The sequence below is a fragment of the Phallusia mammillata genome, chromosome 3 (genome assembly GCF_965637545.1).
Source record: "Phallusia mammillata chromosome 3, kaPhaMamm4.hap1.1, whole genome shotgun sequence".
In the NCBI taxonomy this organism is placed as follows: Eukaryota; Metazoa; Chordata; class Ascidiacea; order Phlebobranchia; family Ascidiidae; genus Phallusia; species Phallusia mammillata.
Window position 1 is genome coordinate 17,411,066 of NC_137254.1, and position 27,919 is coordinate 17,438,984.

The window sequence follows — 27,919 nt, forward strand, 5'->3', positions numbered from 1 at the left end:
ATGACAGATGCTGGTTAGCTCCCGGTACTCCGATTTTCTACAGTTCGGTCTTCGCTCCTCTTGCTCTCATACTCTTTATGAACATCATGATCATCGTAAAGACCACTCACGTGGTGTACAACACAAGAAAGTTGCAGAACAGATATGAGAATCCAGGAGTAGAAAATGCGGTGAGAGCAGCAAAGTCATTCTTTCTGATGTTTGTAATGCTTGGAGGCACCTGGAGTTTGGCATTTTTCACAGGTATGTTGCATGCGAAAAGCATCCATATGTGCACCCAAATATTTGACTACATAATGTGCACACTGTTTGACCTATGTCTTATTTGATCAGTGCAGTAGCTGACAAGACATCTGCCTTGTTTGCAAATCAAGGTTTATTGAGTGTATGAGGCTAAAAGCAAACGATTCCAATATGTTGGAGGTCCCAACTGTACATTAATCACTTAGCAACATGAATCACAATGAAACCAAAGTGGTACCGGATCAATGCCACTTTACTCGACATTGCTCCGCAATACACCCCCCATTTTGCATTGCTTAGCCGGTTTTAAAAACTGAACCTTACCTTGCTACACTCATTTTGCCAAATTGTCAGGCGTATCACCCATGCAGATATCCAAAATCTACCCTAATTCCAAAATTATTATTTTGATTTCGTTTCATTTTTGCAGGATTCGGGAACGGTATTTCGAACGAGGTTTTCATGTACATTAACAGCTTGGTGAACGGATCACAGGGAATCTTCGTCTTCCTTCTGTACTGCGTCATGAACCGCGTCATCAGACAGGAAATTCTACAGTGTAAGACTTGGTATAATGAACACCAACGAGACAGTGCAGACACTGGCTCATCTCACCAACGTTAAATTGGTTTAAGGCACCATTTGAAAACACTTTGAGCGATGTGTTTCAACGCGTGACGTTTTTTTTTCGAATCATAACAATAATGACAGTATTGTATTAGTAATTTCATTAGATGTATTGAACATATCTTATTTGTTCTAGGGTTTGCAAACGTGTTAACTATGCTTGCTATTGGTGACTGTTCATTTTTGAACACAATCGATCCCATAACTAACTATTATAGATGTAATCAACAAAACTTAACCGAATCCATTTCGGAAAACAGCACAGTTTTGGAAATGAAATATTTCTTTTTCTTTTTCTACAAGCATAATATACCAGTGGAAAGCACTAGTGTAAAACGGCATGTTTAGTTTTTTCTACTTGTTCGATGTCAACTTTCCGCGTTGCGTTTTATTGCAATTACCAGTGTGATACCTTTGCTTGCACATATTTAAAGCAAATCATTTAGGCTTTCATTATTACTGTTGAATATTAAACCACGCCCAAACGCATGAACAGCAGTATTTCGCATCATATTTCAACATGCATGTTGATGCACCTCGGTGATCTTTTTTTACTGGAATCCATGATGTTACAAATGGCCAGGCAATGTTTTTCCCGCTATGATAGCCCTCCATCTATGTTTGTCTGTATTGTTACCAAAAATTTCTTTACAGTACGTTCATTGCACCATGGCTTGACGTGCTAAACAGGTGCACTGATGGGGATGTTAACATATTGGCAACAATGCAATGCCAGTTGGCTAAAACCTATTTGACATTTATTAACATGGGAATTTTTCTATCCCCTTTAAACAGTGTTTTGTATCTACTTCCGTGGGCTTTAAGAGAATTTGTTATGCGAAATATATTTTTTTCAGGGTATAACTACCATAGACCAAGATTTTAAATATCGTAACGTTAAAAAATGCTGATAGTCGAACACCATCAAGGTGAGCGACAGCTTTAATTCATGTGAATAATTTGTGCGTTTGTTGGCGGCCTATTCCCAAAGTTTGTAAAAATTTAATTGTTTAGAGCTGTGATGCTGTATTTTTATAATCTACTATAAATATATTGTTTGAAATGTCACTTTTGTGGTTTATATTCATTTCTCTATTGCCTTCTTTTCATAGCATAGTAATGAACATGTGTGATGTTACTTACTTTGCGTAAATGCATTCCAAAAAGGGAATCAGTACCATACAGGCACTTCAAAAAGCTATAAACACTTGATAAACAATTATAGTGTGCACAAATTGACGTACTTTGAAGGATTACCAATCGTTTGTTTTTGTGGGGAGTAAAGCTATTACGAACATGCTGGTTAAAATCATGGCGGTTTAAAACAAGCGGTGTTGGGGTCGCTTTCAATGAGTTGAACGAAATATCCCTCAACATCTGTCAACAATAAAAGTGGTAGTAATTGAAGTTACAGCGAAAATGTGTCTACCACAATCAAAAGCTTCGCAAAAATCCGCAAACAAAAGGCGTAGTATGTTTATGCTGGCGTACTAGTCGCCTTGTAGATTGCAATGTGTATCCCATAGTTCACACATTCTATTCCTTTCCTGAATGCAACCCTACCTTATATTTAAAAGGGACTTATCTACAGATTGTTCCGAAATGCAAGCATGTAAAAATGTGCCTTCGCGGATTTGAAATAACAGGCCCCTTTTTTAGATTGGTCGTGCATCAGTTGCTGGTAGCCTGAATGCCAATTAACACATTTTTGATTTTACATTCCTAAGGAGCTGGAAAGGTAGATAATTAAAATATTTGTAAAGTTATTAACTTTAAATGTTTGTTTGCCTTTGCATTACTTTCGAAGAACTTGAGGAAATATTATAATTTTTTTTTCCATTATAAATCAGATCTAATTAAAACACACATGAACTTTGCATGGAAACGACCATTCGTATCTTCAAGTCACGGGGCAAAAATTATGAGCAGTGAGCCTCTTTCCAAACTCTCTCTGACACTCCCCCCTGTTTGATTGTGTGGTGCAGTGCAGAGCTTGGTGAATTATTTTTTCTTCTTGCATTACGTGGATCACTAAAATAACATACATCGACTTAGCAGCGTCCAACAGTTGAAGTCGTGGCGAACCAACGACTTTCTTTGCAAAATTAGCGCCAAGACAAGACTCATTGGAAATGTTTGCTTCCAAACCGCAATTCCAAAGCATATTTAACGTAAAATCTACCACATTATTCTTGCAATACAATCATACATGTTTCCAGGCGAGACCACCTAGCCTAGTATAGGCACAATTGACAATAACTACACACAGAATTGAACCCAACTTTCTGTGTAGGTATCATACCCAGTTTCTAAACGTAAGGAAATTATAGCAAAAGAAAACGTGTGCAAAAACATACACATTACGTAACCAAATGATCCGTTACAGACAATCCGTACTAAAATACTCCACCGCCGAAACAATTTCAATGCTTTTGGCACTTGTGTGTATTGAGGCAAGACGCTGAAATGAAGTTCTTAGCAAATTTAGGGCAGTGAAGGTTTTCTAGCTTTCCTTTTCCGTGTTCTGTCTTGCTGTGTTTTTGAAATCTCTCTGCTCTTGAAAACCTAAGTGGACATTCGGTTGCGCCGTTGTGTGAACTTTCATGTGACGCAACATATTTCCGCGCTGTCGAAATTTCTTCTCACAATACATACACGCGAATGGCAACTCGCCATTATGGAGCAACATATGGTTGTGCAAAGTTTGACTATATCCGAAACTCTTTTTGCAAACTCTGCATTGGTAAGGCTTTTTCTTACAATGAACTTTTTCCTCGTGGACCGTCGCTTGTGATTTTGTTGCAAGTCTTTTTGCAGACGCCGCAATTAAACTGTTTATTTCTAGTGTGCATCACCATGTGACTTTTAACATGGTGCTCTATGCGGAAAGTTTTCTCACTAAAGTCACATCGGTAAGGTTTTTCGTCATTGTGGACTCTCATATGGGCGATCAAATTGTGTTTATAATCTGAAGAGAACGTGCATTTTGACCACTGATGACGCTGTTGCATGGAGGGCCGTCGAACTGGTCTTCACACTCGATGCATTTGTGAAGTGTATCTGTGAAAATATCGTGGTTGTATTATGGTTTAGAGCAGAAGCAATGCCACCGTAGTGATAGTATACAATTTGTTTGTTGCGATATCGTTGCATTTACAAACTGTAAATCTGCTATTAGTCAATAAGGGTTATTCTGGTACTAATATAAATAAAGTTTGTCTAATGCAAAAGGTATTTTACGCGATCGTATAGAAACATAAAATTGCAAAGCAAAAAGTATTTAACCAAACCTTGGTGATTCTTTTCGTGAAGTTTACAAGTTTTTTGTTGAGCAAATTGCTTGTCACAAAACTTGCATCTGTACGGTTTTTCTCCTGTGTGTCCATTTAAATGCTGTTCATAACTGGATTTCTGTTTGAAAACCTTTTTACAGAATCCACAGATAAACTTCTATCCTTGGTTATGCATAGATCGCTTGTGGCATTTCATGGCGCTTGACTGGCTAAACTTTTTCCCACACAAGTCACATTCGTACGGTTGTTCAAAAGTATGCGTGCGAAAGTGAAGTGTTAGATGTTCTTTTCGTTTGAATCGTTTCTCACAAATTTCACACGAAAATGGACGTTCCAGATTTTCCTAAAGTGACATTTTCCAGCGATAAACGACTTTATATCCACAAATTTTCTTAAAGAAGTTGAAACTGTAGAATTCTGCACAAAATGCAAGTAAATTCTTATGAGTTTCTCCTTAAGCAATGACTAATTTGGCCGAAAGGCGTTTTAAGCTCACTAGTTATCACCATTCCACCATTTTTTTCTCTTGCATACCAAAATCCGAGACAGTAGTTCGAGGAAACCGATAAGACTTATAGCTCTTTGTCGCAAAAGAATAGATAATGACTGGCAATTAAAAGCTTCTCCATTGTCATTTTTAAAGTTTACAAATATTTTTAAATATGGCGTGATGGATGTCGGTAGTGTTGGTAACAATTAAATAAAGAAAATGAGGTCCATGTGTTTGTCATTAAGCCTTGAAATATTCAGTACTAGTAGTAGGTGCATTCTTCATAACAATAATTTTGCGACAGGCTTGTTAATCTCTCAAGACACACCGATTAAAAATCACTGCTGTAAAACACGCCGGGCTACGTTGCATGAAAATATGAAGTGCGTATTGGCGTCCCAATTCTTTCGTATAAATTTGAAAACATCATCCTGCACTACGTCAGTTACCTGCAAAGCTCTAGTGAAATACATTTATAGGTTTAAAAAATTCGGGCCAAATGTTCATAGTTTGCAGATAAGAAACAAATTTGTGTTCAACGATGTTAAGCAAAGAAATCCCTACTGCTCGCCGCAACTTAAGTATGCCACAAGCTGACAGGGTAGAAACTAGAAATCACTACGTAAACATTAAAACTGGAAATTCTTCATATGTTTCCTAATCTTCATAATATAAGTTGCGAAATAAAATGAACACCAATCATCAAATAAAACTATAACTGTTTCCAGTGGCGGCTCGAGCCTAAAATTTGTGGGGGTGCTGCCCCCACAAACTTTAGCCTTTACTGAACATATATAAGTTGGCAATATATTGAAAAGCTACATTTCTAGTTTTCTAGCCATTTGTTTTGTGTAGAAAAACAAGTAATACAAATCTTAATTAGCAACTCCATTGTGACGTAATTTTTGTTACGCAATAATGTACACGAGTGTAAAGAGCAGACGGCATCATTTGTGTATTTTGTTTACTTGCACAGCGACGGGCCAAACACAATAACGTTCAGTAATAATGTGAAAAACAAAAACACACGTGGCACAGCTTCGAAACGAAGTGGTTGTAAATACGGTAAAACACAACAGGAATATAGAAAAAAAATTAATAGAAAAAATAGATATAAATGAGTCGAGAAAGGTCGAAGTATTTCAGTTCGACAACAAAGATTGTCATGTTTCATTTAAGTAAATTTAGTCACAGCCAGCGTTTTCAACATATTCTATGACACTTCACAGATTATTGTCACACAAAAAACTAGCCATACAGCTTTTTATTGGTATCATAACTAACAAATTTAACAACCACATTACATTGGTTTCAGAACTTGTTCATTTAAACATCTTTCTTGAATTTTTGTGTACAGACTATTAATTCTATTTTAGTTTCTTAACTGCTATAATTGCTGTTTGCTGGCAAATAGCTTATAATTTCCTTTTTTAATTGCAAAACGCCTTCAAGCTTTAAAATTTACAACACTCTCACTTAAATTTAAACCATATTATTAAATCTTGTGCTTTTATTTTCCAACCAAAATGAATCATGAAGTTATAGTTTGGGCATGATAATTGATAGCTTCTTCCTTAATCCCAAATGATAACTAAGAAACTGTTTTTCTATTTAGTACTAGCACTGCAAGTGCAGGTCTTTTGGAAATATTGGTGTTCCTCAGAACAATTGGCATCTTTGTCAGTGTTAAAAAGAACTGTTTTGCCTTTGAAGGAATCATGGAAACAGTAAAAAGGATTTTTCATCCTAGTAATTTAACTTGTCAAAACATCATCTCTAGATTAATTATTTTCAAAGTAATCATGAACATCACATCTACAGAAACATTTTCATTTGAGTAACTAGCTTTTCTTTGTCAACAATAGGATGTGCTTGGTGTCACTACTATCTTGTCTGTAGAATGTTCATTCTTAAAAAACACTTCCTGTGAAGCAATTTAGCAGCTACTGTTTAGACAAACAGTACATGTCCATTATATCAATACACATGATTGCACTTGGTTGCAAATACTGTCCACATGGTGTGTTAAGAAATCCACACTTTAAATTGTCTTCACTCTTTTTTTGTCTTCATTTCAAAATTCCTGTTGCTTGCAGTTGTTTGTTCTGCATTTGATATTGCCTGAATTTCAGTGAGGCATTTAACTTCACAGTCACAAATTTAATTTTTCTTTGGTAGCATTAGGAACTAAAACTGAGTATTTCTTGTTGTTGCTTATTCCTGCATGACATTGGAGTAGCAGATGTTTTTCCCATACTTTCATAAATCTTTTTAATTCAGTTATTTATTATAAAGGTCAAATGTGACTTTTAAAGGTGTTAGATGACCTTTTTTTTCTTTTTCAAGGTGTTAGATACACTTATTTAATTCAATGATAACTGTAAAAACTGAAACCCACTTACAGTCATCTTAAAAAGTCACGACTAACAGTCAAACAATAAATTTAATGATAGCAAAATAGTTATTTAACTGCACTCACTGTCGAACTTAAAAACACAGTACACGGGTTTGGCTTTGGAGCTCACTGACGCGAAGCAGACAACACAACTAGCGCTACGTCACGGGAGGGGCTGCGCGAGCCACAGCCCCCTCTCGCCTATTTCGCCCGGCATGTAGCTTTTCCAAGTGCGCATGCGCACAACTGAAAACGTCACGAAACTGGAGTTGCAGCTCCGCCATAGATAACTTATTATTTAAAAAAAAATTTTTTTTTGAATAATGCAAATTTTTTATTAATTTTATTTTAATAAAATGCCGATTAATGCCATAAAAGTTATTCTTAGTATACACTGATCAAACATAAAAACTATATGTAAAGATTGTTTTGTATAACAACTAGGAATAGGAATGTCAAGTAAAAATACTGGGGGTGCTGCAGCTCCGCAGCCCCCTCGCACGAGCCGCCCCTGACTGTTTCGCAAACGTTCCACACTGCCTTCGATACACGGGGAGCGACGCTGATGAAATTTAGAATTAAATCTTGTCGTAGACCAACTAAGTGACTTCCAAAATATTTGATCCATCGAGTATTCAAGTGGTACTTCGCATATCGTTGCGTACGCATTTGCAAAAGTCATATCGTAAGTCTAAGTGCTATGCAGCTTACATCCAACTCGGTTTTCTATGGAGTAAAGTTTTCCAAAACCTTTCCTTACTTTTCCACACAGAATAAGTCTATTGTTGTGCGGCAAACACAGGCGTTCTTGTCAGACAGGATTCCCTGTGGGAAACCAGAGCACGTAATGTGGGGCGGATTAAATCAGCGGCCGTCAAATGAACCGCGGTATCTTGAGTATGTTTTCATGGCACGTCTAGTGGTTAACTGGTCTGTTTTCCAACGCAGGTTATACTTTTTACTACACGTTATCCGATAAAGTTGTTTCGTACAATCTCATTATACTGTATGTTCTTTGGAATAAAACTGTGCTTTTATTGTAAAAGTGGCCGCAAGTGCAGGCTTTGTGGTCATTTTCTGCCAAAAATTATTTTAACTTCAACAAACTTTAACGTGAAATTCGAAACTCCTACAGTTATTCTTAACATCACATCATTCTATTTGAATAAGGTACATGACTGCTTAGGAATATTTAAAAGCAATTTTGTTCAATTTAACATCTGAAAAATTGTATCTGAATAATTAAATCATTATGGGAGGAACTACCAACACCACAAGAATGGAGAAGCTTACCAAAGCAATTGAGGAGTTTAAAGAGAGACAAGATAAGTTGGAACATCAAATAGAACTTGCTGCTGCTGTTAAAGGCTCTGATTCTGTTTCCACAGTTGGAACCTCTTCTGTAGAAATGATGAAAGAAGCTGTTACGTTGAGGACCAGACTTTGTCAACTCGAATCAGAAATCCGCACCTTTGATGAGAGGATGAAAACCTGTGAACAGGATCTGGATGACCTAGGTCCTAGAGCAGTATGGCAGAAGAAACTGCCTCATACTGCATGGTGCTGACAAAGTTCCCAAGGGGAGTCATACTGAGCTTGTCAACTATTATTTGCCTATTCTAAATGTTAAATTAAAGCCTGTTGTTCCTGTAACACAAATGGACATTGACATTGCTCATGTCCTTCCAGCAAAAAAAGGTACTCCTGTAGTTGTCAAATTTGTTCGAAGGTCAGTTCGAAATGAACTCTTCTTCAATAAAAGACATTTCGCTGGAAGTGGACTTGTTCTTACGGAATCACTGACTAGGAATGTATCACACTGTGTGTTGTTCAGATATAATTAAAGTTTAACTAACAACATATATGAGCATGACTTATCCTATGCCTGTCAAAAGTTTACCTAAAGGCGAGAAAAGGGGCACAACCACAAGGTCAATTCCTAGCCAAACTACCGACATTTCAGGTCCAACTGAATTTAATTTTTGTTTTCCATTCCATTCACTAACAGACAAAGAGTTTAAATGTCAATATGGGGGCTTAGCTGAATGTAATACTATGGCAAGTCATATACTTTCCCACATAAATGATAAACATGACAGTGACTTTGATACTAACTCAAATAATCTGATAGATTTAGGTAGATATATATACTCTAATCAAATACCAGAATCAATTTGTTATGCTTCTCCAGGGCATAGTTTTTCTGCAATCTGAATTAATGCACGGTCAATTGCAAACCCCAATAATTTCTGCAAATTAGAGGGTTTATTATCTGACTTGAAGATTAGGCCCACTGTTATTGGCATCAATGAAACATGGATTAAAAACAACCAACCAGGTTTACATTGTAATTTGCCTGGTTACACATTTATTTCCAATAGTCGATGTAAAGCTACTGGTGGTGGTGTAGGTTTATATATTAAAGGTGGCACAACATACTCCATATGTGAAGAGTTAACTATAATGAAGGAAAAAATATTCGAATCACTCTTTATTGACATAGAACTAGAAACAGAAACCATTACATGTGGAACAATATATAGATCACCAGGACAGGACTTAAACACTGGCAATGAATTTCTAAAGCAGTTGACTGATGTCCTTGATACTATTAAAAATAAAAAAAATCATACATACATACTTGGCGATTTAAACTACAACCTTTTGGATACAAACAACTACCATGTTGACAACTTTACTGGTCTTCTATTTGATAGCTCTTTTGTCCCGCTAATTAACAATCCCACTAGGATCACTGATACTAGTGCAACATGTATTGACCATATCTGGACTAATGATTTTAAACATCAGACCCAATCCTTTATACTCCTGGACTCCATATCTGATCATATGCCAGTAGTTGTTTGTGTTGAGATTAAGGAAAAGGGTAGTAGTAAAGCAACTTTATTAAGGCAATACTCTAACAAGAACATTGAAAAATTTTCACAATTGATTAGCCAGGTTGATATTTCACATATTATTGGTGAAAATGACCCGAACCATGCATTTGGACTATTTAGCGAATTACTGAAAGAACATTTTGAGCAATGTTTCCCCTTGCAACAGATAAACAAACCCAAAAATAAAAATGTATGGTATGACTTGGAACTTTCAGAACTACTCCTTGCAAAACAAAAAGCATATAAAAAATTTCTCAATAAAAAGACGAAGGAACGAAACGAAAGGTACAACATAGTAAGAAACATGTACAATCACAAACTAAAGTTTAAAAAGAAACAGCACTTTCAAGCTTTATTTAGTAAGGTTAAACATAACATGAAAAGCACTTGGTCTATAATTAATAAACTTCTAGGAAGATCCCATCAACCTTGCACAAGTCCTATAATTGTGGATAACACTCCCACCAATGATTCATCAAAAAATTCCAACCACTTCAATGAATATTTTTCCACAGTTGCCAAAGATCTTGCAGACTTTCTAAATAGTCCAGAAAAATCGTTTACCACTTTCTTAGATCGCCCACAAACTAATTCAATGTTTTTGTTTCCGACCTGTGCTGGTGAAATAGAAAACATAATTAAGGGTATGAAACAGAAATTGAGCTGTGGTTTTGATGAAATACCAATAAAGGTAATAAAAGCGTTGCCTGTAAATTGTATTATTAGTCTTGCACATATTTTTAATCTATCATTAAATAAAGGAGTCTTTCTTAACGAATTTAAGCTGTCCAAAGTAGTTCCAATTCACAAACATGGAAATCGTAAATTGGTAACGAACTACCGGCCAACAAGTTTGCTTTCAAACCTTTCAAAAATACTGGAGAAGATTTTTTTGACGCGCATAAACTCGTTTCTTTCATCCACCGACTTTTTTACAAAGTACCAATTTGGTTTCCGGCGTAACCATTCCACGAGTCATGTTACCACAAACTTTATAGCCAAAGTAACAGAAAACTTGGATAACAAACTAACTACCATGGGTATATTTTTATACAATTGATCACAAAATTCTACTACACAAGCTAAATCATTGCGGAATACGCGAAATTGCTAACAAATGGTTTGAAAGCTATCTTACTGGCCGCTTACAAAAAGTGATATACAACAGAACCACGTCAGAAAACATGTGTTCAATCCCACTTGGTGTGCCCCAAGGATCTCAGTTAGGTCCCCTATTGTTTATTATATACATCAATGACTTTGCTAACTGCTTAAAATTTGGATCACCATTAATGTTCGCTGATGACACAACCATCCTATTATCAGCCAAGTCCAACAACACACTGCAGTGCATGGCGAACAAGGAAATGGCAAATATAAATAATTGGTTAACGGCTAACAAATTAACCCTCAATGTTTCCAAAACTAAAACCATTCCCTTTCGTCAGCTGACAACCAGTTCAAGTTAAAATCAAAGGTCATGCCTTGGAACAGGTCAAATCTATTAAATTTTTAGGGATAATTGTTGATGAAAGGCTATCCTGGAAGGAGCAGATTAACAAATTGATTTTGTCATGTAAAAGAAACTTGGCCATTATCTACAAGATAAAACAATTTCTTAATACCAAAGCCCTTTTAAGTCTGTATCATTGTTTAATAATTTCCCACATACGGTATTGTATAATGAACTGGCACCACAGACAATCAAAGTTAATTGCTAAACTCCAGTGCATATGCAACAAATTCTTAAAATGTGTCTTTGGCGTTAAACATACGTCTGATCTTGCTAAAGTTATGGAGGAAAATCGTTTGCTTTCCATCAACGAGTTATTTGAGCTCGAAACATCATTATTTATGTATAAGTATGTTAATAATACACTACCAGAAATATTTGATAATTTTGTAAATGTAAACACCTTGACAATGCATACTCGTGCCAGCTTCTCCTTCATAAAACCGTTTTACCGTACAACACAAATCCAGCAGTCAATTAAATATGTGGGTCCAAAAATTTGGAATAATATCCTGGACCGAATTAGAAATGCACCTAACGCAAGACTTTTTGCAAATCACTTTACTTCACATTTCTTACACAAACTTTAATTAGCACTGATGTGAGTTTTACCTCAAACAGTTATTATAATCACCTATTCACGTTTTGCTTAATGCTACGCCATAGGCAATGGAGGTTCAGATACAGAGTCTCTCAACTTGCATGTGTTTTTAGTTGTTGTCTGTACAGTAACCACCTTGTAGCCTTATTTACTCCCACTACAGCACTACCTTTACTAACAGATTGTCATGCATTGTTACAAATTCAAGTTGTTGTTGGTATTACAACATTTACATATATATGTAAACTTTTACAACCCATTAAGTATCAAAAATTGTGTCTCACTGAGTGTGTGTTTGTATTTGTCTCTGCATGTTATGTAATTTTGCACTTCCACCTAACTATTTACTTGCTGTGTGAACTAACAAGTTACTTGCAAGTGTGCTAATGTCTGGTAGTTTTTAAGAACTGATGATTCGCTGCAGTTATTTCCACAGGCAGCCGACCGGCTAGGTAACAACCGACTCCCTTGCCCCCTTACCTCTTCGACGCTGCGACAGCCTATGGACTCGTTTTTCTTCTTTTATTTCTTGTTTATTTATTTTAATTCTTATTTATTTATTTGTATTTATTGTGTTATGTAGCACAACTACATACTTTGCTATATTGTCACTAAGTTTTGTGCTGCACCATTTCTTCCGGCGCCTGAAACTATCCAGCAGGGTTTCTTTTCCTGTTGAACCCCACCCTCTTTCCCTAACACGGGTGGTTAGCTTCTAGGTCCCAACTTGACTGGTTCCACCAACGTTTTCCCCCTCAGTCTCGATGTCCAAATGCGCCATCCTCACCCTCTGATGTGAGTCCCCGTCACTTAACGCTTATAATAACGGTGTAGCTGCAGCGCGTCTACCATCCCTCCACCAATTGTACCCGCAATTTTGTCGCGCTTTTTAACGTCTGAACGTTGCGCAGCTATTTCCGGCCTGGTGAATATTTTAGCGCAACTGTGCTGCTACGATTTTGCCCGGCGAAATAAACTCAACTCAACATGGTTTAAAATACCAATACGACAGCGATGTATAGCAGTAAGTATGAAAAGCATCAATATTTTAAACCATGTCATGAATAACATTCGGATTTCCTGAACTCGGTCTTCAGCAACTGCTCTACAAAAATAATGGATGTGGTAAACACTTTCTTTTCCTAGACGTACCTTTCCATAGTTCGCGCCACGCAATTTATGGCGTTTGTGTAGCTACTGCTAATATACAATCGGAAGCAATTCAGTTGCCCGTTTCTGACCACACTTAGTGTCGAAAGCATATGAAGAAATACATTTTAAACTTTGTTAGACGATGATAGTTTGCTTTGTTTGTGGCCATGTGCCTGCTATACCCAAGTCGATCATTTTTTACCTTCAGGAAGTCAATTGTTGGATTTTAGGTGATTTTTACGTCTTAGGCCTGAACTTTTTTTGCTGTATGTCAGTGCGGTTATTTTGATAAATAATTTCAGTAGCGATATACACATCATACTAAACTGGTAACATACAAACACAATTTAAATAAGTTCGTTCAACAACAAACAAAAGCAAAAATGAGATTTTACAGAAAGCAAATCCTAATGCACTTTCGGAAACTTCGCTGACAATTAAATCGCCCAAATTTGTCGCAGTGACGTCATGAGGTCTCCATAGCTTGTGGTAACGCTTGGTTAATGTCGCTGCCCTGAACTCGCAATCATAGTTAAACTGCAAAACTCGGTGATTCCACACATCACAAACAAACACGTTGTCATTACAACCACACGTGACGCCGGCCGGGTACTTAATCTCGTACCCACAACCGCTTAGGGAGCGGATCAGGTGTGTAGGGTTGCCATAAGGGTCAAAAACTACCACCTGGTTTTCAAGGTGGTTTGGCACCACCACGTGGTCTTTACTGTTCGCAGGGTGTCGCCCTTGATCCTCGGATTAAAACTTTCCAAGTGTCTTCCATCTTTTGAATACGTAGAAATTCGCATCTTGCGTCTGCATGACAAAAAAATCAAATCTTCAACCTAATATTCCCACAATTTTAAGATCATGCAATAATGTTAAAAGTTCAACATTCTTTACAAATCATTCTTATATTTGTTATCCAGACTTATGGATGGGCTAAGTTTATATTTATTCTATCCACTGGCCTGTTACCATTAACAACTTAAATTAAAGAAAACCGAGAATAATTTTTAGGAAATGTACAAACTTAACTGAACCTGTAGCGTTTACCTCGATGGCGTCTATATTTACTCCAAACGCTACAAGAAATAACAATGTTATTGCCTCGGTGATTGATGGATCCTCGTTCTGTTTGCTTTAACTTGTTGGACGCTGTCTTCTTGACTCGAACTGCAGCAACGTTAATTTGAGACATCCTATATTTAGATCAGCTGAAACATAATGCAAAGTTGTCTCTTCACAATTTTATTCTGAGTATTTACACGACATTTATCGTTTTACAATTCCAAAACCTCTCTCTTCGTTTCAAGGCGGAAAACAGCGCTTTTTATACTCCCACAATACAACAGTAAACTTCTTCTCTTGTACATAAATACGTTTGTTAATGTTACTTTTAACTGGGCAAAGTCCACATTTGCCTTTTTTATGTGTTAAGAATATACTCGAAAACAGGAACATAGACGTCAGTGGGACCGGACATGTATAACTGCGAAATACAAGGCAAAATGTTCCAAAATAAAATATGACTTCACCCATACAAGCAAAACATGTACCTGAAAACCGTGTGAAATGTTCGTTTTATGGACTATTTGCGTTTGTTCTTTATAATAGCTGCAAACGCTGCTCTAATGCAGCATGTAAAAGTATAACGTGCATTTGTTGTAAAGCTTGGTTACCATTGTTCTAGATGACGTCATACTTATTTTGAGCCAGTGCCTTGGAAAGGAGGCGATTGAGCCAAAAAGGTTGAAGACCCCTGCTTTATATCATAAAATGGAATCAGATTTGCTATACACTGCCGTTTACACCAATTCAACAAATTTTCATTTGACGAAATATCCTCATACCAGACTGCAAATCTACGCCTGTGACTTGATTTCTTTATAACAGCAAGCACAATACAACCACGAGTTTACACGCTGTTCGCTGCTTGAAACATTTAAATCAAAACATAATAACAACTGTGGGAGGCATTTGCAGGTTCGACTGATTGTTACGTAACAGTAAAGCGGAAACGCCGCGTCAAACAACTCTGCGTTATGTAGTACGGCTATGTAAAGAAGTATTCGAATATAGCTGGATGTTATGTTAAATATACTTCTGTAAACTAATATTATCAAACAATATTTGACGCAAAAATTACGTAAATGTTACGACATAGAATGTTAGCGTTTTGTTAAACAAGAGGCGCTTGAAATTAATACACAGGATTGATTACATTGATGACGTTCGAGCAATATTCATTTGTTAGCTGATTTCAAAAATCTTTTTCAACTTAATTTACATTTAAACTGTTAATAAGTTTTTGTTATTACACCCAGTTCAGCGTTCTGGTTCAAAAGAACGTGTGACATGTCCTGTATGGATAGCGTTTAAACTGTTCAGTAAGGTAAGATATTTTTTTGTAACCGAGACACTTTCGTTCCATAATCATTATCCTGGGTAAACTTCCACAGTTCCTCGCGAGCAATTTTTTCAAAGTGATCTTCGCTCATTTGTGTTTCAACGTCTAATGAGCAGTATAGTTACTAGTTAGTTTTTAAATTGAACACATAACTGTTACAAAGTCTCGAAGGTGAAATAACACTTTACAGGTGGAAAGAAAGTTATTATTTACTCAATGCGTTGGTTTTGTTTTATCGCAATCGTCAAATCTTCGACATACGAGTGCTATCGCACGATACTTCTTATTTTTACTTTTAAATTTCGTGTATGGCGACGGCGTTATATTACGTTCTTTGTGCTTTAGGGAATTCCCCACATAAATGTGATTGACCGCACCCGTAATCTTAACTGCAGTAGCTGTTTTGTTGTTCCGTTTTTTCATATCAGAATGAGCTTGTAAAAGCATGTGAGCCAATAAATGATAAGCTGCAGACAGTGCACACTGTTTCGACCTATAAGGTCTCAGAATGAGCTTATTGTGCGTAATGGTTATTCCAGTCCTGATTTATTTTCGAATCAAGGTATTAAAATGAAACACGCAGCAATGCCGAAGTTTTGTCTCTCATTTAAACCTTTATTTTACTGCTTGTAGCTGTGTCTTCATGTTTTAACTTCGCTTTCAGTAGTATTCTTCAGCATTATTTTCAGTTTTAAGCACTTGAGTTGAGTTGAGTTGAGTTTATTTCGCCGGTGATACAAATCGTAGCAGCACAATTGCACTAAAATATTCACCAAGCCGGAAATAGCTGCGCAACGTTGGGACGTTATAAAGCGCGACAAAGGTAAGGGCACAATTGGTGGAAAGATGATAAACGCGCTGCAGCTACACCGTTACTAATAGCGTTATGTGGCAGGGACTCACAACGGAGGGTGAGGTTGGCGCATTGGGACATCAAGACTGGGGGGAGACGTTGGTGGAACCAGCCAGGTTGGGACCTAATCTAACCACCCGTGTTAGGGAAAGAGGGTGGGGTTCAACAGGAAAAGAAACCCTGTTGGATAGTTTCCGGCGCCGGAAGGAAGGGTGCAGCACAAACATAGTGACGATTGAACATGAAAGTTGTACAACATAAAAAAGAAAAAACAAAAGAGGAAAAAAAACGGAATTAAAAAAAAACAGATCAATGAGTCCATAGATTCGTGTGATACAAGGGTAGGGGGAACCTCATCAGCTCAGCTGTTGCCATTCCGTGACACTTTGTATAGTTGATGGGTCGCGAACTGCGGATGTTGTAACTGAAAAAGAAAAGCTCCGAGCGGCAGCGTTAGTTTTTTGATACAACACAGGGACTTTTTTATTAGGTGCATACACAACAAATCACACAAAAGAACAGTGGTTTTAAGTGATCGTTTTCCAAAGCAGTGTAATAATATTGTGCTTGGTCATGATAAAAAGCATGACCAGTAAAAACAGTAATAGCTGCTGGTGAATCATTATTCACCTCACAACGCAAGTAAGATAACTAGTGCGACAAAAAACACGTGTGCAAAAAGCAAAACCAATGTGGCAACACAGTAATAGTGATTTTAATTTGACAAATGTACTATACTAGTAAGACATGCAGTTCAGTGAATGTGCACAGGATGAAAACACATGCTCTCAGATGGTTGCTTGACAGTGCCCACCAAAAAACTCATCATGGCAAACAAAGGAATACTAATATAATGGGGACATCTGAAAAACAATAATTTAACAGTGATAAGTGAGTAAACAAACTAAGATAATAAGTCCAGGTGCTGTCCGGCTGCTATTATTCCAGGAGTGTATTTTTTACTTGTTTTGTAAATATTTTTTTCGAGGTGGGAACAACATCAAATTTAAGGTCTGTCCAGCATTTAGGTCCTGTATATTTAATGGATTGTTGAATAGTACTGCTGCTGCACAAGGGTATAGTATAACCACTTTCGGTTTGTCGAGTACTTACACCAATGGTTACCATTTTTCGTTGAAAGAAATTGTCAAATGCTTCAGGTAATCTACCGTTTTGGTAATTGTAAATACATTGCGCACTCAAGTTTAAACTGTTGCTCGTTTGTTAATATTTTATAATGTTTCAATGATTCTTCCAGGTTTTGATATTTAAAGCCATAGGTCATGCACAGAAACTTGTTGCAGATGTTTTGAATCTTATTCTTAAGGTTTATAATGCTTGCTTTGTTAACAAAGGCCTTATTTTTATAGTCAAGTAATATATTCTTTTAATTTTTTGTAAAATGTATGTCATGTGTTCTTTCCATGACAAGCTTTCATGAATAGTTAGCCCAAGGAATTGCACAGATTTGGCTATTGCTATTTGCTGGCCATTTATTTCCAACTTACATATTGGCTTAGTTTTAGAGTTTGCAGGTCTAAAGTGAACACCTTTGGTTTTTGCAACATTAAGTGATAATTTATTGGTTATTAGCCATTCATTTATTTTTACCAGTTGCAAGTTTACAGTGTTAAATAATGACTCCGTATCTCTATTTTTAAAAAGGAGGGTTGTGTCATCAGCAAACATGATTGCCTGTCCTGATGTTATGCTATTTGGCAGATCATTAATGTATATTAAAAATAGTAACGGGCCAAGATTACTTCCCTGGGGTACACCACAACTTATTGGTAGGTCATTAGATGTTTTGTTGCCAAGTTGGACCCTCTGTTTTCTATTAGACAGGTAACTCTTAAAAAAGTCTAAGGCAACCCCTCTGATGCCATGATGATTTAGTTTTCCCATTAATATAGTGTGGTCTATAGTATCAAATGCCTTTATCCACCATATTGTAGTTTCAAATCGTGTTTGTCGTTTTGTTTTATTTACTTGGTCAAATAAATGCACTTGTACAACACCTAGTCCGCTTTTTTCTCGTGAGTTCATTACATCAAGGTACATCAGTACCAAAACTACTATTATTAGCACGATTATATTAAAGCAAATTCTTGGGGCTGGTTTTTAACACACACATCGTGCGTATGTGCAAAACAGGCGATGTATTTACCGGTAGAAAATGAGAAACGAACTTTCGATTAACTGCTTGTTAACGCTCCAAGCTGAATATGTACCATAACCACTGTAGGACCACCCTGCAAAGTCACCACGATAACTGGAGTTCACGTTGTATCCTGTTGAACCAAAGCAACTGTGTTCGTTGTTCCACGAGTTTTGATGCACTTTGACTCCAGGACACAATGCATAGGCATCGCCTTCTCCATTTAACACTCGAAACTGATAAAAACAAAACATATGTGTTGTCAATATATGTGACATTTCGGGCCGAAACAGTGTGCTCTGTTTATCTTTCGCGTTTATTTGAACTAATTGCCTCCTGGAAATTCACAAACTTTATGCAATGCCTCTGGTAATAGTATTTTGTATCGACTATTCGAACCCAAGACGAGGTGTGTAAAGGACATCGTTTCTAAAAATTTACTACAAAACATAGTTATTTTAACTGCAAGAACCAGTAGGTTTATCTTATGCTTAGTTTTCGCCAGTGGGAAGAATTTAAAAATAACAAATTGTAAGCAGTGGCGTAGCGCAGGCCGTGGAGTTTGGGTAGATTTAAACCGTTTAAAAACTGCACACCCATTCGAACCGGGTAATTTACCCGAACCCGATAATACACATTTTTTAAACTTGAAGCGAAGCGAAACAAACGGTTCGACTCCTTTTTTATAAAAAATACGTACGAAACAGAAATGATTTCTTGAAACTAACATTTTTGGGGGAATTCCCCACCAGGGGGAATTTTGAAGTTTGTAAGGGGGAATTTGTGTCACAATATTAATCTCTTACTGATTTTCTGTGCTATGTGTTATTGCTGCATATGAGCTGAGAAAAAGAAGTTTTCGAATAATCGATTTAGGCAGCAATGCAGAAAGTGGTTGTACAAAGAAATTTCGAGAAATTAAAAAATACAGAGCTTTGCACTTGTTTACGAATTACTGTGCAAGTCTAGGCACTTGATTGAGCTATATGTGACGTAATTTTGTTTGTGTGATATCATGTGATTTAGACAATGCTAGATTATCGATATATTCTTGAAGGTTATGCGGGCTATAAAAGCCCGCGTGTCAGCAATACCTAGTGTTAGATCGTTGGTAATTGGCCAGTCAAAAAGCAGTTCGAATTTCATTTGGGCTACTTAAAGTAAGGATTGTTAAGTGTGAATCCTCCATTAAGTCTTCAAAATCTTGTGCCAGTGATCACAACGATTTAGCAAATTTTTTCTCAGCAGTGTTTGAAAGTTTTACCGTAGGTTTTACTTAACTAGAGTATCAAAAAGAGAAAATACAGCAATTCATATTTTGAACATGGATTCACATGCATCAATCGAAATAAAGAGAGACCCTAATGTGTACTATGTAATAAAGTTCTGTCAAATGATTCTTTGAAACCAACAACAGTTACAACAGCATTTACAAAATGTTCACTCACAATATAAGGATAAAAGTAGAAGCTTTTTTGAGCGTCACGCTTGTGCTTTGGAAAAGATTAGACTAGACTAAAGTGGGACATACTATGAAACAAACACAAATGCAGTTGAAGCTTCTTACTATGCTGCTTTGGAAATAGCGAGGCATAAAAAGCCACACACAATTGGTGAATATTTGATAAAACCTTGTGCTTTAAAACTAGTTGAACTTGTGCTTGGAAATGAAGATAGGAAAAAAGTTGCTGCCGTTTCATTATCAAATAATACAGTCGGATAGAAGAAATGCCTTTAGATATAAAAGATCAAGTTATACACGAGATAAAGTCTGCTACATTTGGCTTATTTTCGATTAAACTATGTGAATCTAATGATGTGGCATCGTGTTCCCAGTTAAAAGGGTATTTGTTAAGTATGCCCATTCAAACGCATTAAAGAGGGGCTTCTTTTTTGTTTCTGTCTCGAAACAGCTAGAACTCAAAACGGATTCTTGCGCAAGAGATTAGAACTCAAAACGGATTCTTGCGCAAGAGATTTATTAAGGGAAAAATCGATCACTGAATTTTGGCCACTGATGTGTGGTTCCTATGCGAAAGTGGCAGAGAGAGCTATTCGAAGTATCCTTCCATTTGTCTCCACTTATCTATGTGAATCAGGTTTTTCAACTCTTTTGGAAATGAAAACAAAACAGAGAAACAGATTAAACGTGCAAAATGATATTCGCTGTGCTCTTTCCAATACTCTTCTACGCATTCATGAGTTATCGAGACAAAAGCAATCACAAGCTTCACACTGACTGTTAAATGCATTGACTCTAATATTTTGAATATATTCTTTGAAAAAAAAACATTTTTCAGTAAAGGTCATGATAATACAAAGAAGAATATTAGAGGTTATGAAACTTATAATCGAGAGTTTAACTTCAGTTCTAAGAATTAGATTAAAACGTGAATGTAAACGATATTTTAGCAAACTAAATTTGTAGGAGGGGGGAATTCGATTTGAATATCGACTAAAGGGGAGTATCATGCAACTGGTAAAGGGGGCAAATCACGTGTATAGGGTTCCTGTAAGGGTTAAAAACCACCACCTGCGACACATGTTGAGGTGCGAAAAATTACGATTAATCTGAGCAAAGGCTCTCGTGACAGCACTGAGCGTTATTTTATCCGATTGTAAGAAATGCCTGTGCGCAGTCGGATGAAGGCCATGCCTCGCTGTCTTTTTGCCTGCTGCCGAATTATGAGGGCTTACATCAACGTAATTCCGCTGCGAAAATACCCTGGGTCCGTACAGACTTTTAACTCAATAAATAAGTTACTCGATTATTTATAATAAGAACTGCTTAAAGAGCAATACTAGTTCACATTATGACTTGCAGCAAGTCATTTATCTGAGTTTGGGGCACGCAGCCAGTGAGGTGCGGAATGTTGCGCTGATACTCTCAAACTTTTTCATTATTTTTCAAAACGGTCCCTTTGCCATATCGAGGGCTCGCGGTCCTCAAGCTTCAATGTGTATTTCAGAAAAACGAAAGTTGATTGCAACTAGTGTTATTCCTCCGTTCTGTTCAAATTATTTTCAGTTCTTATTGGTATTATAACCTTTAAAAGTAGGAACAGGAATTGTTTGTGACATCTGAGTATTAGAAGTCAGAGTATAATTTTGCGCCTTTCATCAGGAGCAAGACTGGAGTCGGAGTTAATTTGTACGGAGTCGGAGTCGAAAAATTTTGACTCCGTACACCTCTGTTCCACATTATGCAACTGATAGAATGTTTTTCGATTAAAAGGGCAACTAAATAAGTATATCTTACACCAGTGGTTCCCAACCTTTTCGTTACATTCTTCCCATTTTCGAACTATTCATTCCTCCCCATAAGACAAAACCAATTAAAACATAAAAATTGTAGCAATTTAAAATGGACCTCCATTATAAAATCCTTTACAACCGCCCCCTAGGGAGGAATTCCTCCCCGGTTGGGAACCACTGTCTTACACTATCAATCAAATCATTTCTCATTTTTACACAACTTACACTTGTGCGGTGATACTTTACTATCAGTATATATCTAATTGATTTTTAGGACAAATCATTTCTTTTGATATATATTGCACGAATACAGTCAAAATGCATGTTAGGGCATCATGTCTCATTGAAAATTATTTTGGCAGGGATCTCTATGTATTGGCTGTGTGACCATGTCTTGTATTAAAAAAAAATTGGTTAATGTGATTAACATGTCTATACTTTTTAATAGCACGTACTAAAATGCTCTTCAATCATTTTGGATATAAATATGCTGGTATAACCGTATAAAATGCAAAACGATTGACAAAAAGATGAATGTTAATTTTTTGGAAATGTATCATCAACTTACAATAATGACTCTATGCTGAAATCTGAATTGAACAAAAAAAGATATAAAAAAACGGTTCTTTGAGTCAACACTTGTTTGTTGTTTGAAAAAATTACTAAGAATCATTTTTTTACAAAAACCATATGGATTAAGTTACTCTTTGTTATATGTGTCATCATATGCCCAATAATAATGAGTCTTATTCCTCAACAACACATCAGTGGGTTTTCTTATGTGTTTTAGCATGTGAACCTCTACCTTTTTTTTAACAATCATTACAATGATGGGTTTTCTCTTTAGTGTGAGTGAACATATGGTTTTTTAACATTCCAATCTGGGCAATTTTTTTTTTCACAAACATCACATCAATGGGGGTTCTTTAATGTGTGTCGACATGTGTGTTTTCAAATTCCGACTTTGGCTGAATCTCTGTTCAAAAACATCACATCGATGAGGTTTCTCTTTTGTGTGTGTCAACATGTGTCTTTTAAAATCTCCAACTCGACTAAATCTTTTCCCACAATCAGCACATTGATGAGGTTTCTCTTTAGTGTGAGTGAACATGTGTGTTTTCAAATTTCTAACTCTTTTCTCACAAACATCGCATCGATGAGATTTCTCATTGTAGTGTGTCCTCGTGTGTGTTTTTAAATCTCCAACTTGACTAAATCGTTTCCCACAAACAGCACAATGATGAGGTTTCTCTTTAGTGTGTGTCAACATGTGTCTTTTCAAATTTCCACTTAGGGCAAAGCCTTTTTTACAAACATCACATTGATAAGGTTTTTCATTGGTGTGTGTCCTCATGTGTTTTTTTAAATCTCCAACTTGACTAAATCTTTTTCTACACGCATCGCACCGGTGAGGTTTCTCTTTGGTGTGTGTCAACATGTGTTTTTTCAAATTCCAACTTTGACTGAATCCCTTTTCACAAACATTGCATCGATGAGATTTTTCTTTCGTGTGTGTCAACATGTGTCTTTTCAAAGTTCCAACTCGGCTAAATCCTTTTCCACAATCATCACATTGATAAGGTTTCTCTTTAGTGTGAGTAAACATGTGTGTTTTCAAATTTCTAACTCTTTTCTCACAAACACTGCATCGATGAGGTTTCCCATTGCTGTGTGTCAACATGTGTGCTTTCAAATTTCCACCTTGACTAAATCTTTTCCCACAAACAGCACAATGATGAGGTTTCTCTTGAGTGTGTGTCAACATGTGTCTTTTTAAATCTCCAACTCGGCTAAATCTTTTCCCACAATCAGCACATTGATGAGGTTTCTCTTTAGTGTGAGTAAACATGTGCTTATTTAAAGTTCCAATCTGGGCAAAAGTTTTTTCACAAACATGACATCGATGGGGTTTCTCTTTGGTATGCGTCAACATGTGTTTTTTCAAATTCCAACTTTGGCTGAATCTCTTCTCACAAACATCGCATCGATGAGGTTTCTCATTGCTGTGTGTCAACATGTGTGCTTTCAAATTTCCACCTTGACTAAACCTTTTCCCAAATCCCCACTATGGGTGAATGCCTTTTCACAAACTTCACATGGACGAAGTTTGTCCTTTTGATTCACAAACACCACCTTTCGTTGTTTAGAAAACGTATCTTGTTGATGTCACGTTAATGTAACTTATATTGTAAGATAAAACAAATTGTTGACATTAACCTGTTTGAGGAATGATACTAATATAGTTGGTCATGTATTTAGTCCGGGGGTGTCCAACTCGAACACACCGCCATACCAATTTTGGCTTTAAAATATACTCGCGTGCCAACCTTTGGTAGTTTTTCCAAACCATGTCTTAACGGCACGGGCTGAATCCGAATATTTGCCCAATATGTAGAACCCTATTAAATGGTTAGAAAAAATGTCGTCAAGTGCGAGTAAACTTGTTTGTAATACTCCAAATACCTTTTATTCTGTTTATGCGACACAAGATACAAATAGTTTGCACGTCGAAAAATCATCATTGTTCAAGTTACCTTGGTTTTAAAACGTATTTTAAGTTACCTTGGCTTTAAAACGTAATGAATTGAACAGACATCGGTTGAAACGCAACAATTACAATTGTTTCGAAATAAACGGACGGTATTGCACGTTCACTAACGTTTTAGTATTATGTGGCGCCATAAATTTCTAAAATAAAAATAATTATAATTTTTTTGTTAATAAATTCCATGGTCCAACATTAAACAATCCAAGGGGCTTATAGACGCTGTTAGATGTTGTTATGTAGGTTTGCATTAACGATTCCTAAACCGTGTTTAATGTTCGTTTGCAAAGCACTGCAACGGCCAAAACTTGGTCCAAGATAACCTAAGTTTAGGCGTCTAGAATACACGGTCAGCTATATTTGAAACGTAAATTGCTTTTACTTTTATTTTCTGCCGTAACAAATTCTTTAAAAACTAAATCGTTGTCAAAATAGAATAGTGGTTTTCCTTATATATTGCCAGTTTAACGATGTATCACATATAGCATTTACCTTTTTTTTTATAATGGGTATATATTTGGCACTTATATTTCATTGGGTCCCTATCTTTTTCCTGGCACTATATAACATAATTGTTTCTGCAAGCATAATCTAATGGGTCCCCACACATATGCATATGCGATTTGGTAACAGTAAAAATAGGGCACAATAATTGTTAGATATTTACCAATTTACTATACACTTCTTTGATCTACACATATGATTGTTTTTGCAAGCAAAAACGATTGGGTCCCCACACGCGCGTTTGTGCGGATTTATGGTAAACAAACATCCTGGTTATTTTTAGATTCTTAAGGAAAAACTTAATCAACTTTAAAAGTTTTGTTCGTATTCTTTTTGCATCATTCTTGTTATATAATTACAAAAAAATAGCAAATAAGAACAGGAAAAATACTTTCAATTTAATCTCATGCTTTGACCTTGATATTGTCGTTCAAGGTCAGTTTTTAAACACAATTTTCCAAAACTGAAAATGTGCTTGATTACTTAATAAAAGACATAGCATAGCTGCCCCAAAACAGCTGATTTCTAATCACCAACACGACGGTCTCGTAAAACGTCCGCCTGGACGTCAAGCTGAGCACTCCCGCTGCATTCACCTGCCTAAATCGTAAACAAGTGAATTCTGAGCACTCCCGCTGCATTCAAACGCCTTAATCGTAAACAAGTGAATTGCTACCTTGACAGTTGAGACTTCTATCTGACTGACAGTGTACACATATTATGGGCTGAAAAAGTAACTATTTGGCCGATTAAGGCAAATTTTTAAATACTAAATGAATAACCTACTGCAAACAATTGTTCAACATTTCAGCTTAATGACCCAAAAAGTCACAAAATTCTTTAGAATAGCTTACATTGCACCAACCAACAAAGCATGAAACCCTCAGCTTATGTACTTGGGCCAGTACAACCGTTTTTATTTTTTTTCGGATTGGGGGCCTGTGGGTGAACCGCTGGGTCGTTCGGGGTCAAACTTCCGGAGGATCAAATTCGGAACAATAACTAACATCTGTGGAAGTTTGAATAAATTTAAAGCACTCTTTCTTGACCAAACGCTTTTAACAAACCAGCGTTAGACAGAAACGAATATTTTGGGGTTTAGGGGTGAAAATGGGTAAATCTTTTTTTAAGGTACAAAATTCTTTGAAATACCTTATATTGCACCAAACAACAAAGTATGTAACTCCTAAACTTTAGCAAGTATAACCGTTTTAAAAATTTCACGTTTTGGGGGGCTGTGGGTGAACCGAGGGATCAAACGGGGTCAAAATTCACATGGACCATCTTTAGACCAATATCTGTAATGTGTGTAAATTTGAAAAAGTTTGAACCATTCACTGATTCGGCAAATCGTCCTTTCGGTATGTGCATACGATATTAGACGCACAGCAAACGTCCCAACCACACAAAGGTATTGGTATTTAGTCGCATACCACCGAAGTCGTACGGGTGTATATATATATTGCACATGGTATAGGTATCGGCGCGATTGATAAGTCCCACCCCTGGCTTTTTTTAAACTCTACGCCTATGGCAAGGAAATTCTGTCAAAAAACGAACAATTCAATTAGTGGGTTGTGTAACTTTACTACTGCGGTAATCTTTACAGAAGTTAGAAGAAAGGCCAAGAAGAATCAATAGAAACAAATTTAATTGCGTGACAAAGCGGAATGTGCAAAAGCTCGGGTGCCATTTTCAAATGCTCTGCGTGCCACGTGATGGACACCCCTGGTTTAGTCTGATGACCTTAATTTATGCTCAAGTAAATATGTTCTAAAACCGGGTTAAATTGGACAAATACCATGACTTTATTAATTGCCATTTTAAAAGCTATAATATCAAGTACAGATGTGCGTTGACGCTAACAGTAAGGTGTCTTGTAAATCTCTCACAGCCCTTTGTCCCTAAAATAACTGAATGCTAGTTTTCGGGGTTTTTGGTTAAAACATTCATTTTTCTCCCGAAAACTAGTACTGAGTAGAGTGTTAACGAATAAGATTGTCAAAAGCACTATACTTTTACAAACTATTAAAGGTCACGAAGATTTTATGTCGACTACAATCAGCCAGGTAAACTTTGTATGTTCTTCTGCTATCTTTTGTTTTAAAATCTGTTCACAACTAGTTTTTTTTTCGTTTTTTCAAATTAGATTAAAATTAAAGCATCTCAATTTTTCCAAATTAAATTAGAATTACCACTTTCTCAAGAAACAGAAATTTAACAAGAATTAGATTTAAATCAACCAGAGTACATTTCAAATTCAAAGACTTGCACGTTTTGAACTATATAATTCGGCGCGGCTAAAACTTCTTCACATGTTTCAGTGATGTGGGTTGGCCTTGTTGGTGACATAGCTTTGGGCGTTTTGGACATAAAACGCATGCTCGTATCACATACCTAAAATGCTGTTGGACAAACTAGCGTTTTGGGGAAAACTGTGAATTAGATTAGAATTAGAGTTTACTAGGTAATCTAAATTAGATTAGAATTACCGCCATTTTGCTCATATTTGAAAAATTAGACAACTAGAATTATCTAGTTGTCCAAGTCTGCTCTATGCGTAGCCTTGACGTTACTTTCAAACCAGCCTATGATTACGCATTCAATTTACTCGTTTGAACGCAGCCAGGGACAATATAATTAGAATTAACAAACGAAAAAACAATAGTTTACTCGAATCAACCAGTCGGTATAACAAATGTCGTACTATCGCTATTGTTATAGTTTTTATTTCGCTGAGACTACTTTTCAAATACAGCATTTTTATGTGGCAAATGTCAATTAATACCTTACTGCACAGACAAAACTTACTTTTTGCTTCAAGAAGTAAGTTAATAGTTTCAGCTTAAAACTGCGTATTCGCATTAGCACTAGATTGCATACAATGCGCGGGGCTCAGACTGTGTGCATCGATGCGTGTTACTTGACCATTGGTAAAGTGACATCAGTGCGTAGTTGTCATCACGGTTGAGTAGACACG

At 36.5% G+C, this 27,919-nt stretch overlaps 1 protein-coding gene, 1 long non-coding RNA gene and 1 pseudogene across 3 annotated transcripts; 1 reads left to right on the forward strand and 2 right to left on the reverse strand.

The window, feature by feature from the left end:
- Nucleotides 1-1,213: 1,213 nt before the first annotated feature.
- On the reverse strand, nt 1,214-4,518 carry LOC145220581 (uncharacterized; annotated as a pseudogene). Its single transcript, XR_013858222.1, has 2 exons — nt 4,161-4,518; nt 1,214-3,930 (listed from the first exon to the last, which is right to left on the reverse strand). The product of XR_013858222.1 is annotated as an uncharacterized LOC145220581 (transcript).
- An 11,548-nt stretch (nt 4,519-16,066) lies between these two features.
- Nucleotides 16,067-17,889, forward strand: LOC145220599 (uncharacterized). Its single transcript, XR_013858228.1, has 2 exons — nt 16,067-16,447; nt 16,520-17,889. It is a non-coding gene; the product is annotated as an uncharacterized LOC145220599 (long non-coding RNA).
- A 4,266-nt stretch (nt 17,890-22,155) lies between these two features.
- LOC145220580 (uncharacterized) lies at nt 22,156-25,282 on the reverse strand. Its single transcript, XM_080087791.1, has one exon. It carries the CDS (start codon nt 23,905-23,907, stop codon nt 22,798-22,800), a length of 1,110 nt encoding a protein of 369 aa, XP_079943917.1. The 5' UTR covers nt 23,908-25,282; the 3' UTR covers nt 22,156-22,797.
- Nucleotides 25,283-27,919: the final 2,637 nt, after the last annotated feature.

Coding starts and splice junctions, on each gene's coding strand:
- LOC145220580 (XM_080087791.1), bottom strand. CDS start 23,907: ATGTTGACACACAGCAATGAGAAACCTCATCGATGCGATGTTTGTGAG.